Source organism: Sus scrofa, chromosome 18, assembly GCF_000003025.6.
Source record: "Sus scrofa isolate TJ Tabasco breed Duroc chromosome 18, Sscrofa11.1, whole genome shotgun sequence".
NCBI classification, from domain to species: Eukaryota; Metazoa; Chordata; class Mammalia; order Artiodactyla; family Suidae; genus Sus; species Sus scrofa.
Genome location: NC_010460.4, coordinates 9,840,678 through 9,853,647, shown reverse-complemented (window position 1 = coordinate 9,853,647; position 12,970 = coordinate 9,840,678). Strand labels below are relative to the sequence as shown.

The 12,970-nt window shown below is 43.9% G+C and overlaps 1 protein-coding gene and 1 long non-coding RNA gene across 6 annotated transcripts in view; one reads left to right on the top strand and one right to left on the bottom strand.

Moving 5' to 3' along the window:
• Window positions 1–12,970, top strand: part of TBXAS1 (thromboxane A synthase 1) — a 169,409-nt gene that overhangs the window by 33,052 nt on the left and 123,387 nt on the right. For all 3 annotated transcript variants that reach the window (XM_021078509.1, XM_021078508.1, NM_214046.1), the window contains 2 exon segments: window positions 8,542–8,635; window positions 12,316–12,368. In XM_021078509.1, coding sequence (XP_020934168.1) covers window positions 12,334–12,368 — 35 coding nt within the window. In that variant the 5' untranslated portion in view covers window positions 8,542–8,635; window positions 12,316–12,333.
• LOC106508202 overlaps window positions 1–12,970 on the bottom strand; it is a 154,676-nt gene that overhangs the window by 25,973 nt on the left and 115,733 nt on the right. The gene's annotated exons all lie outside the window — the stretch shown is intronic.

Here is a 12,970-nt window from a genome sequence, read left to right as displayed (position 1 = left end):
AAGATGATAAGCGGTCTCCTTTTCTGGGAGAACAAATTATATTGGCTGTGACTTAATTTCATGGATAGAGCCGTAGAGAATTTAAAAACAATGGGAAAGTCTTTAGACTCCAAAATATCTGTCCCTCTGTGTTTTGCTTGTATGCATCTTGCAGTACATTTTATATTTAGAAGTTTCCTGTTAGAATGCAACTATCACATAATGAAAGCACTACATTTCAAAATGTGTGGGACACAGCTAAAGAAGTACTAAGAGGGAGATCCATGTCCTTGAATGAACTTACCATAAATAAAATAATACTGAAAATAAGTGCCAAAATGTTAACTTCAGAAGCTAAAAGAAAAACAAAGAATGAAGAGTAAACCCAAAGAAGTTAGTAGGAAGACCATAATTTAAAATGAGCAGAAAATAATGAAATAGACAACAGCAAAAAAAAAAAAAAAAAAGAAGTTATCAACAAAAGAAAAAGTTGGTGCTTTGAAAAGATTAAATAAGACAAACCTATAGCAAGACTAATCAAGGAAATTTTTTCCAAGCAAACTAGGAATAGAAAAAATGTCCTTAACCCAACAAATGATATCTATTAAAAATCTACAGGAGTTCCCACTGTGGCTCAGTGGGTTAGGAACATGACATAGTGTCTGTGAAAATGTGGGTTCTATCCCTGGCCTCGCTTAGTGGGTTAAGGATCTGGCATTGCTGCAAACTGCAGCATAGGTTGCAGCTGTGGCTTGAATCTAGTGTTGCTATGGCTGTGGGGTAGGCCAGCAGCTAAAGCTCTGATTCAACCCCTAGCCCGTGAACTTCCATATGCTGCTGATAGAGCACCCCCCTCAAAAAAAGAACGAACTACAGAAAAATCTTACACTTAACTTTGAAATATACACATTCCCATAGAGTCAGAAATAAGAAAGAGATGTTCTCTCTTACTGCATCTTTTAAATAATGTAATAAAGCTCTAAGCATAAGTGATAAGACAAGAAAATGAAAAGTGAGACAAAAGGATAAAAAATAGAATAAACTGATGTTATTTGCACAAAATATAACTGTCAGCATAAGAAATCAGAGTCCACATGTAAACCAGAAGAACTAATAAGAAAGTTTAGAAGGATCATGATTACAAGATTGGCATAAAAAAACAAATGGCATTCCTACACATGAGCAATAACAATGACCAATATACATAAACAGCACAAAGATACTCTGTGCATAAAATTACAAAATATTGGAGTTCCCGTCGTGACGCAGTGGTTAATGAATCCGACTAGGAACCATGAGGTTGGGGGGTTCGATCCCTGTCCTTGCTCAGTGGCTTAAGGATCCGGCATTGCCGTGAGCTGTAGTGTAGGTTGCAGATGCGGCTCGGATCCCACGTTGCTGTGGCTCTGGCGTAGGCCAGAGGCTACAGCTCTGATTAGACCACTAGCCTGGGAACCTCCATATGCCACAGGAGCAGCCCAAGAAAATGGCAAAAAGACAAAAAGACCAAAAAAAAATTACAAAATATTATTACGGACAGAGAATGTAATCAATGGAATGATATGACATATACATAGTTAAGAAGACTCAGTGTCCTAATAACATTAGTACTAATGTATAAGTTTAATGCAATTCCAATAAAAATTCCAAAAGGATTTTTCACCAAGCTAGACAAATTAATTCTAAAATTAATATGGGAAAATAAGATATTAAAAGGTGTTATAGAATCATAATAGTTAAGATAGTCAGACAAATGGATCAGAATAGACCCAAGCACCCATTTTAGTAAGGTGGCATTTTAAGTCAGTGGAAAAAGGTGTGAGGCAGCAAGCACACTATCTCTTTGCCAACCCTTTCTAGAGATGCACTCAGCTGGGGGGCAGGATTATTTTTACTGGGGTTCCGGGGACATATCTGTTCTGATGAACCACCTCTTATTGTAGAACCTGGCTTAACACATCACCTTCTGATGTGTTTGGCTGCTCAAGGACCTGAAAAGGAGGTGCTCTGGGTAGATGCTTCAGATTCTTGATCCTGGGAAAGAATAACCTACTCTTATAAATTACTTCATGAACATTCTGGTTTGCAGGTAATACCTTAGGAAATAACCTAATGGCTACTAACTGACATGTGAATAAATGTACACTTGATGGTTTCCAGCCCTGAAAGTGAGTCTTGAGGGAACAGGTCACAAGGGAAGGCAATGAACATGAAGATGAGGATGTGAAAAAAGGGATGAGGACTGAGAAGACCTTATATAGAAACTCTATTTCCAAGGAACTCCTGCATGATTGAAGCTATTTCTTTTTTCTTTTCTTCCTTTCTTTCTTTTTTTTTTTTTTTTTTTTAGTTTTTGCTTTTTAGGGCTACACCCACAGCATATGGAGGTTCCCAGGCTAGGGGTTGAGTTAGAGCTGCAGCTGCCAGCCTACACCACAGCCACAGCCACACAGGATCCAAGCCGCATCTTCGGTCTACACCGCAGCTCATGGCAACACCACATCCTTAACCCACTGAGCAAGGCCAGGGATCCAGCCCGCATCCTCATGGATCCTAGTCATGGGATCCTCGTGGATTCATTTCCACCGCACCTTAATGGGAACTCCTGAAGCCATTTCTTTAATTGTAGAAATGGAAGGAGAGAATGGGTCGAGGAAGGAGAAGGAAACAGAATTTGAAGTCAACTAACAAGGCTGAAGCTATTTATTTTTTCAACAAAAAACTCTTCAGAATTCATCTGCTTACTGCCTCCATGCCCAAAAGTGGGCTCAGAGTTACCTCTCTTCGACTCCTCAGTTCTCAACTAATTTCTCAACCAGTTGGTATTGCATGAGTCTGCCTGCCACTTAGATAAGCTGTGGTGGGAATGAGGGGGAAATAGAAAGAGTCATTTCAAAGTTGGTAAATATTTTTGAAATTGGAGGAAAAGGGATGGCAAAAAATGCTTTCTCTCTCTCTCTAGGAATGAGAAAAATGCAGGCATCAAAATACATTGATGTGTCTACAAAAATCAGAAAAATTTTATGAGCGCATTTGCTGAAATGGATACACTGACAGTGAGACTAACTGGGACAAACTTTCTGGAAAGCAAGTTGGCATTGCGTGACTCATGGATTTCGGGTCTGGAAAAGCTTTGTGCATAAAGAGCTTGGGAAAGCTTGATGCATAGGGATGTTCATTGTAGGGGCTTAACTTAAATTAGCTAAAAAATTGAGAACACCCTGAATATTTAATGATAAAAATAGTCTAGTACATTATAACATGTCCACAAGAGGAACACACAGGCATAAAAATAATATTCATAAAAGATTAAAAACATGGAGTTTTTTCCTTGTCTTAAATGGAAAAGTAGAAATATGGAGAAATATAATAAATTAGAGAGAATATGATCTTAAACATATAAAAAATACTCTGAGAAAAAACTACAATTACAATACATTGAACTTTCTCTGAGAGTTCCTACTTTTTTGGCCCAAATTTCTGTCAAGCATTTCAAGATTCATTTTCTGGAAACTAGCAAACCTCATCTTCTGCTCCTGTGTCTCAGAATCTTTGGAAAAGGCAAGAATTTAAGCCCTCACCTCTAATTAAGTTTCTGATATTCATGGCCACAGCCTCTTATGGAACTGCTGGCAAAGCCCTTCATTGATCTGCATGTTGCAAGCATAGAACAACATGACAAAAAGCTTCTCTTCCCCAAAGGTGGACCAGGGGGTTACCTGGCACCTCCAGGCTTCACCTCTTCCTGGAGCACCATGGTTTTTAATCCCAGGAGAGTGGCTATTTGCCAAAGGAATCTTCCACCATTTCAAAAATATCAACAGCCTCGCACAGTAGCTCAGTACCCAGACATTCTTTTATAGGGCTAGTGAAGGCATGGTGCATGAGCCAGGAAGCTGGCTGGTCCCAGAAGCACACAAGAGAGCCATCAGTATGCTTAAGATCCACAGTGAGGGGATCCTGGAGGGCAGGTCAGCCTTTGGCTCTTTTCTTCTTTGGCTCAAACCCCAATCAGCTTAACCATCTCTTTAATACATGATTTATTAAAATGTCCCTCAATGCATCGAAAGTAGGCTCCTTTGGCTGAATGATGGGCTGACCACTCTCATTCAAAGCACCAGTAAGGGGCTTTGTCTTGGAGAAAACGAAATATTGGGGGAATTTCTAGGCTTTACAAATAGACTCTTAGGTTGAAGATAAACCCATGTGGTTCTATTTATTTTGGGAATGGACAGTAGAAGGCGCACCACTGGCACTACAGGATTTGTGCCCTGTGGCAATGAATGAGGATGCTATCTGCAGCCACTACAGGTACTTGCCCTTGTCATCTTCCAACTTAAGATTCCTTAATGTAAAGAACAATAGCTGTTCATAATCACAAGTGTGGAATATACTTGCATTAACTCCCCTCAAAATGAAGCTAGCCTAAATAGTGTGACATGGTGGCTGCATGACAGCTGTGTGTTACCTGATTTACTAGCATCCTGGGCCACCAGCACTTTTTTGATGGCTCAGGTTTTAATGGCACAATTTGATATAAAAAACAAATTTCTTTCACAATGACAATTTTTAAGGTAACGGGAGGTGTTTTTAACTTTTAAAACATTTTTTTGGCCATAGCTGTGGCATGCTGAAGTTTCGGGGCCAGGGATCAAACCCGTACCACAGCAGTGACAACACCAACTCCTTAACTGCTAGGCCACCAGGGAAGTCCCAACTGGGGACATTAAAAAAATTTTTTTTCATTGATTCCCTAAAACTCTTTCATGGGTATTCCTGGAATATCAGTTTCCTACCAGTTTCAAAGTAATACAAACTGGGCTTAAAACACCAGAGTTTGAGGAACCCTCCTACACTCTTGGTGGGAATATAAAGTGGTACAACCACTGTGGAAACCAGTATGGAGCTTCCTCAGAAAACTAAATATAGAACTAGCATATGATCCAGCAATCCCACCCCTGGGCATATATCCGGACAAAATTATAATTCAAAAAGACACATGCACCCTATGTTCAGAGCAGCACCATTCACAATAGCCAAGACATGGAAATAACTTAAATATCCATAATTAGCTGAATGGACTAAGACAATGTGATACATACATACAATGGAATACTACTCAGCCATAAAAAAGAACAAAATAATGCCATTTGCAGCAACAGAGATCATTCTAGAGAGCCTCATACTAAGTGAAATAAGTCAGAAAGAGAAAGAAAAATACCATATGATATTGCTTATATGTGGAATCTAAAATATGGCACAAAGGAACCTATCTATGAAACAGAAACAGACCCACAAACATGGAGAATAGGCTTGTGGTTGCCAAGGGGGAGTTGGGAGGGAGTGGGATGGATGGGGAGTTTGGGATTAGTAGATATAAATGGCTATATTTAGAATGGATAAGCAATGAGGTCCTACTGTACAGCACAGGGGACTACATCCAATGTCTTGGGATAGACGGTGATGGAAGATAAGAAAAGGACTGTGTGCGTGTAAACTGAGTCACTCTGCTGTACAGCAGAAATTAGCAACATTGTAAATCTTGAAAAACAAAAGACAGAGAGAGAAATGCAAAATCACACAAAAATAAAACACCAGAGTGTGCTGTCTAACAATTTGGGAAACCAGAGGTGAGAAATCAAAATTTTTGCAAGGTGATGCTCCCTCTGAAGCCTGGAGGGGAGAACACTTTCTTGCCACTTTCTAGCTTCCAGTGGTTTGCTGGCAATCTTTGGCATCTCCTGGTTTGCAGCTGCAAATTCCAATCTCTGCCTTTGCCATCACGTGGCATTCTCCCTGTGTCCCCCCGTCTTCACGGGGCGTTCTCTCATAAGGACACCAGTCATAATGGATCAGGGGTCCACTCGACTTCAACAGGACCTCATCTTTAATTGCATTTACCACCACCCTGTCTATAAATAAGGTAATATTCTGAGATATTGGAGATTAGAACGTCAACTTATTTTGCGGGGCCTGGGTGACACAATTCAACCCCTAACTCCTGGAGTCCATGGACACTGGGTTAAGAGCTGTTGAGACAGAACAGACAGAGGGGACCCTGGGGCCAGAGAATATGAAACATGGGTGCAGAGAAGGAAGTGGGAGCAAAACAAATGGAACCCACTTTCCTATTTGACCCAGAAGTCTGGAGGCAGTGATCGTCCCCAGCTGATTTTAGTGCAAGGCCTGTAGTGACTGGTGGCAATATTTGGCCAGTTCCTAGTTGAAGATGCTGAAGTTCTGTATTTGAGTCCAGGTTTCGAAGTGAGGTTTACGGCTGTGTCCAGAACATTCTGTCCTGATGCCATATGTTTGGAAATGCCTAAATTTTGTGCAGAGACACACAAGCAGTATTTTTGTAAGTGGAGTTACATAATTAGGGCATGGACTTGCATGATAATTAGCATGTGTCATTAGGCACAGACTTCTTGTCCTTTAATTAGACAATCAAGACATCTAATTACAAAATTAAGATGTAATTACGTGGCCCAAGATCGACAGATTTCTTTCTACCCATCAGAGACTACATTTAAAAGATAATTCACAGAAATGGATGAGGAAATGAACTAGAAACCAAACTTGAGGGGGCTGAGGGGAGTGTTAAGTGGGCTGGTACGTCTCCTCTGGTCTTTCCTCTTAGGTGTCAAGGGGGTTATTTAAAACACCATCGTCTACTTGAAAGAATAACTTTGATACACTCAGCTGTCAACCTTCGGCATTTGGCTAATGAAGAGAAATATTAACATGACTAATCCACGAAATCCACATGTGGCTCTTGAGTGTGCTTTGTAATTACACTTGAACGTGGACTTAAATGTGATGTCCTGGGGATTCATTCAAACCAAAGAAGGCAGCCCTCTGGGGGAGACCTGACAACTGGGAGGAGAACTCAGCTTCCCTCCTGCCCTGGCTTGGCGCTCCCTGCGACCACTGTTAGGGTCACCGCGTTGCTCAGAATAACTCAAACCAGACATTAACCTGTTGTCCTTTCCCTGAATATCTGAGTATTTGTCAAAATGTTCTTATTTTAAGTGCTCCTCATTGGACTGCGGGCGGAAAAAGGGAAGGTCACAGTCCACAGCTAATATTCCATCTTTTAAACGATAAATTAAGTGAGTCTTGGAGCCGTGGGTTTTTTCAAGTTCCAGCACGCCTGTGAAGTCTGGCTGTAGAGACAGTCTCTTTATTTTTTCTCTTGCTCTTCAACTGAGATTTGGCTGATCTTTGCACGATGTTAAATACCCAGTTTGATGCATTCATTTTTCTGAACGAACTGAACTTCTGACCTAATTGGCTGGCTGATTAGGGATTACAGCCATATGGCCAGGTTTTTCTAAGCCAGTTTGGGCTTTAAGTGTGTTATCCCTCTGTTCCCATAAACTGTTGAAATATCCTGGTAATTCCAGTGTTTTGACAGCCACACACAGCCCTTCTCAGACGGCCGCTTTCTCCTGGAAAGTGGCACAGAAACCTGTCAGGCCACGTTTCCTGGTTTTGGGTTAGGAAAATATGCTTCCCATATGGTTTCAGGCCGTGAAAACAAAGACATAAAGAGGCTGTAAGTGGTTGGTGATGAGGTCTTATCTCATGGTGTGGTCCCTCTATCCTTTTTTTTTTTTTTCCTTCTCTCCTAGGCCATGGAATGTGATGAGGGACATATTACGTGCAGGGGTCAGTTTTGACCAAGAAACCCCCTCCCCACAAATTTGTTCAGGGAACTCATTTTTGCCATTGTTACATTTTTTGCCCTGCCTTCTGAGACAACTGTTCACGGTAGATTTAAAGACAGGGGGCTGAAGCCAGTCGGGGTGCAGTTTTATGTATGTACGTATGTATGTATGTATGCTTGTATTTTAGGGCCGAACCTGCGGCACAAAGAAGTTCCTGGGCCTGGGGTCCAATCAGAACTGTAGCTGCCGGCCTACACCACAGCCACAGCAACACAGGACCTGAACTTCGTCTGTGAACTATACCATGGCTCACGGCAACGCCAGATCTTTAAGCCACTGAGCAAGGCCAGGGATCGAACCGGCAATCTCATGGATACTAGTCGGGTTCGTGACCACTGTGCCACAACAGGAACTCCAAGGTGCAGTTTTAAAAACAATTTATTGGGAGTTCCCTTGTGAGGCAGCAAGTTAAGGATCTGGCGTTGTCTCTGCAGTGGTGTAGGTCGCTGCTGTGGCTGGGTTCAATCCCGGGCCCAGGAACTTCCACACGCCATGCAGGCGCAGAGAAAAGAAATCGTTAAAAAGCGAACAAAAACCCAAGTTATTGAAGGAAACTGTCGGTGGGGAGAGGGGCTACATCATGTCTAAGGCAACTTCCAGCTGAGAGATTTGAGGATGCCTTGATCTCTAGCCTGTTACCCAAACAGGAGGAATTTACTGAGCTCTATTCCTGCCAATCACGCATCTCTAGGTCTCCACCTCTTGAGTCCTTAGACGTGGTCAACTGGAAACTTCTACCCTGACTTCCGGAGAACTCAATAATCCCGACTTTTAATTGGGTCAAAAGCATGAACCTATTTCTCGGTTTTTAAAAACGTGCTTTTCCCCTCAGGTACTCCACATCGGCATTTTCAAGACTAGAGAAGCTGGGCATCAGGCATCCCAAGCCTTCTCCTTTTATTGGCAACTTGACATTTTTCCGCCAGGTAAGGACTGCCTTCCGCGTAAGACGTGCTGAGCCCGGCGTGGCTTTACGCATGAAGCCTTGCTCCACATCCGGGGGGCGGGGCTATGAGCGAAGGCACCAGGGGCGGAGCCTTCACTTGCTTTCGTCAGTTCTGGTGTGATGAGAATGATCCATCACAGATCGCGCATCAATAAATCCTGAGTCCTAGCACCCGGTCATTGATCCAAACCCCTTTTTTTTTTCTTCCCTTTTAGGACCGTACCCTCAGCATATGGACATTCCCAGGCGAGGGGTGGAATCAGAGCTACAGCTGCCGGCCTATCCCACAGCCACAGCAACATGGGATCCCAGCTGCAACTGCAACCTACACCACAGCTCAGGGCAACAGCGGATTCCCCGACTCACTGAGCAAGGCCAGGGATCAAACCTGAGTCCTCATGGATATTAGCTGGGTTCATTTCCGCTGTGCCACAACGGAAACTCCCCAAACCCCACTTTTTGAGTGTCTAAGGTTCCAGCCCTGGCATATGGAAGAAGTAAAAGTTGCCTATGCCCTGGCTCCAGTGGGTGGTAGAGATGTTGTCATGGCTGTCCCTCAGAGAAGAAGGAGAGGCTGGGGGCCTTCCTGGAGGAGGAGGTCCCGCAGGGGCAATAGACATAAAGACAAGGCCACACACACCAGGTGGGGAGCAACAGCAGGTGTGGTTGCACCACATGAGAAACAGGGCACTGCTTGGGGAGCCACCTGGACTCAAAAGTGAAGATTGGGGAGTGCCAGAGCACGCGGCTGTGAGAGATGGGCTAGATCCCTCACTGTCTAGAAAAGCCAGTGGAGAGCTGCACATGTCCCATCGTAGGTGAGTAGGAGGGGCTAGTGAAGGGGAGATTTCTCTGCAAAGGAGAAGCTTTAGGTCAGGTCTGTAGACTCCCAACTGTTGCCGAGGTCTAGATGTGAGGCCGTGAGGGCGTGGCCCGGGGTGCTGGTCACAGTGAGAGAGAAGAACACAGGGGCCAGAATGAGTAACTCCGGTGGCTACTTAGGTTTGGAGAATTCAAAGTAGAATTAGTCAGGAGTTCCCACTATGGCTTAGTGGTAACAAATCCGACTAGTATCCATGAGGACATGGGTTCGATCCCTGGCCTCACTCCGTGGGTTAAGGATCCAGTGTTGCCATGAGCTGTGGTGTAGGTCACAGATGTGGCTTGGATCTGGCATTGCTGCAGCTGTGTAGGCCAGCAGCTGTAGCTCCGATTCAACCTCAAGCCCAGGAACTTCCATATGCTGCGGGTGTGGCTCTAAAAACCGAAAAAAAAAAAAAAAAAGGAAATTAAAAAAAGAATGGGTCAAACACGGCTTTAAGCCTTCTGCTGAGGTAACGGAAAATGCTAATGAGTTGACAGAAACCAAAGGTTGGGAGGTCGCTGGTTTAGGGAAGTGCCTTTGATTTGCCAGAGCGACAGGCAAGTGGAATCTTCCAGCGGGCATTTGGAGATTCGGGCTCAGAACTCTATCTTCCAAGGTTATTTTTGTGCTCAGGTTGGATTTCTCAGAAGCCAGGAAATAGATTTCCTAACTCATGGGGGTGCTGCCACCAGACGCCACCTGGGGAGCCCACAGACCCTGCCTGCAAAGAGCCACTAAGGCAAACAAAGGCAGGAAGGACTGAACTGGGGACAATCCTGAGGATACCCCTTTAAGATCTCTTGAGGATTTCCTCACTCTGCCCTTGGAAAGACTGGTCCTTGGTGTTAGAAAGTAACACAGGCTATTTCTGTCCTTTTCTCCTTGTCATCTCAGGGTCTCTTCTGTTCGTTTCTGTCCAGCACCCCCTTTCCACTCCCGATTGTTGTTTCTCTTGTCCCTGAATTTTAAAAACACCTTCTCCTCTCACCTCCAGCTCAGGGGTGGCCAGTTCACAACTTTCCGCCCACGAACAGCGTCTCATCCAGGCTCCCCCTGAGCCCTTGAAGCAAGTGTGAAGACATTTCTAAGGGTCAAACTAGAAGGAACCAGATAGGAAATGAAAGCGAATACATTTCACATAATTGGGGTGGAGGCGGGGGTGTGATCAGTTGCCTTCAGTTGAGTAATTTAGTATCCATGTGGCCAGAACACTGCACCCCCAGCCTCTGGATAATTTGCACATATGCTCCTTAGCTGCTCATCATCCTTGATGTGCAAACCCTGCCAAGTTCTTGCTACAACGTAGTCATTTCATTGACTGTTTTTATATTCATATGAGCTTTCCTTGATCTATGGCAATGGTGGACAATGAAACTTGATATAATGAGCCTGGGGCGTTATTTCCATTAAGACCATCACCTCGGCAGTTCCCCTTGTGGTACAGCAGGCACAGACCCGACTAGTCTCCATGAGGATGCAGGTTCAATCCCTGGCCTCGCTCAGTGGGTTAAGGATCCGGCGTGGCCGTGAGCTGTGGTGTAGATTGAAGACGAGACTCAGATCTGGTGTTGCTGTGGCTGTGGTGTAGGCCAGCTACCACAGCTCCAATTCAACCCCTAGCCTGGGAGCTTCCAGATGCCGCAGGTGCAGCCCCAAAAAGACCAAAAAAAAAAAAAAAATCACCTCTTCTCCACCCTCTCTGTCTACTCTTGCACCCCCCCATACCTGCCCATACACTCCATTCCCACAGCACAAGTCTAGCCTTTTCCTCTCCTCCAGCTCCTTCCCAACCAGTGCATATTTTCATGTGTATTTCCTGCCCACAGCACAATGGATCCAGCCATGTCCAATCCTTCACCCATACAAGCCCCCTGTGCATATCTGCATGCATATTCCAACCCCACTATACAACACTGTCCCTACACCACTGTGGGTCTAGCATTTTCTGACTCTCCACCCCCTACATATACCTCCAGGAATACGCCTTTCCCACTGCAAAGCATGTCCAATGTATAAAGTCACTCAAAGATTCTTTCGCTTTGAATATGTTGATTTTAGTTAAAATTTAACTTGGATCATAATTCAGTATTTGTGATAATTTGGGTACATTCAGCAGACAGTTATACATATAGTGGCTGTGAAAGAGGCTTTGCCAAAAATAATAATAATATAAACCAAATTGCAGAGGGGAATGTTAACATAGCTGAGAAAGCAAACAGTGTTCAAATATTTTAGCAGCAATTATACACAAATAGTATAAGTACAGATGATCTCTTCTGCCCATTAAAGCAGAGCTGACTGAGACTTTTTCTTGGCAGTATTTTTTTTTCAAGCCACGAGTTTCCTTTAATACCCCAAAGTACTTGAAAGCAACACAACTTCAATTATTTTTTTATTGTTTATGTAATTATGTTCTTACTATTCCAGACTCTTTTCTGAAGAAGTCTGAATATTTTTTTTGACTTTTTAGGGCTGCACCCACAGCATAAGGAGGTTCCCAGGCTAGGGGTCTAATTGGAGCTGTTGCTGACGGCCTACACCACAGCCATAGCAACACCAGATCTGAACCACATCTGTGACCTACACCACAGCTCATGGCAATGCCAGATTCTTAACCCACTGAGTGAGGCCAGGGATCAAACCCGCAATCTCATGGTTCCTAGCCAGATTTTTTTCCCACTGCGCCATGATGGGAAATCCTTTTTTTTTTTTTTTTTTTTTTTTTGTCTTTTTAAGTCTGAATATTTGAAATTTTGTTTCATCTGAGACTAATGCTCATGCTGTGTTTTCTGCAGGGTTTCTGGGAAAGCCACATGGAGCTCAGAAAGCAGTATGGACCTCTGAGTGGGTAAGAGAGAAACTCCATTCTCTTACTGTATATTTTGATTTGCGTGTATTGAATTGATGGGGAAGCAATAACGAGAATGGGAACGTGGCAGGTGCTTCTAACTTTCGAGGGGCCGCAAAGAGAAGCCCGGTGGTATAAATGCAGCTCTTGGAGAAGACCCCAGGGGTGCCCAGGGTCCATGGTTCTAGCCGGAAGAAGACCACTTCCCAGCCTTTAAGACCCTGACCAGCTGAGTCAGGCCCTGGGTGCCTTGGTCATCGCTCACCTCCGAGCCAAAGGCGGGCTGTGATGGACACAGTGGCCCTCATGCCTCAGCCTAACTGGCCTTGACAACCCATGGCCGATCTTTCCCATGAACGTATCTAAATCTTACTCGGACCTGTTTTGTTGTTCAACCCTTTGGGTAAAATATGCTGTCAGCTGTATGATCATATAATCTATTCTCCAATCCAGTACGCATGTGAAAGTTAAAGGGTTGCTGTTAATTATCACCCCAGGACGACAGTGGAAACAAAGACTGACCTGGATATACTAGAACATATGGTCCCCCTAAATCTCAACGCTGTAAAGTAAGAGAGGCCGTCGTCTTATTTTTCCTGTAT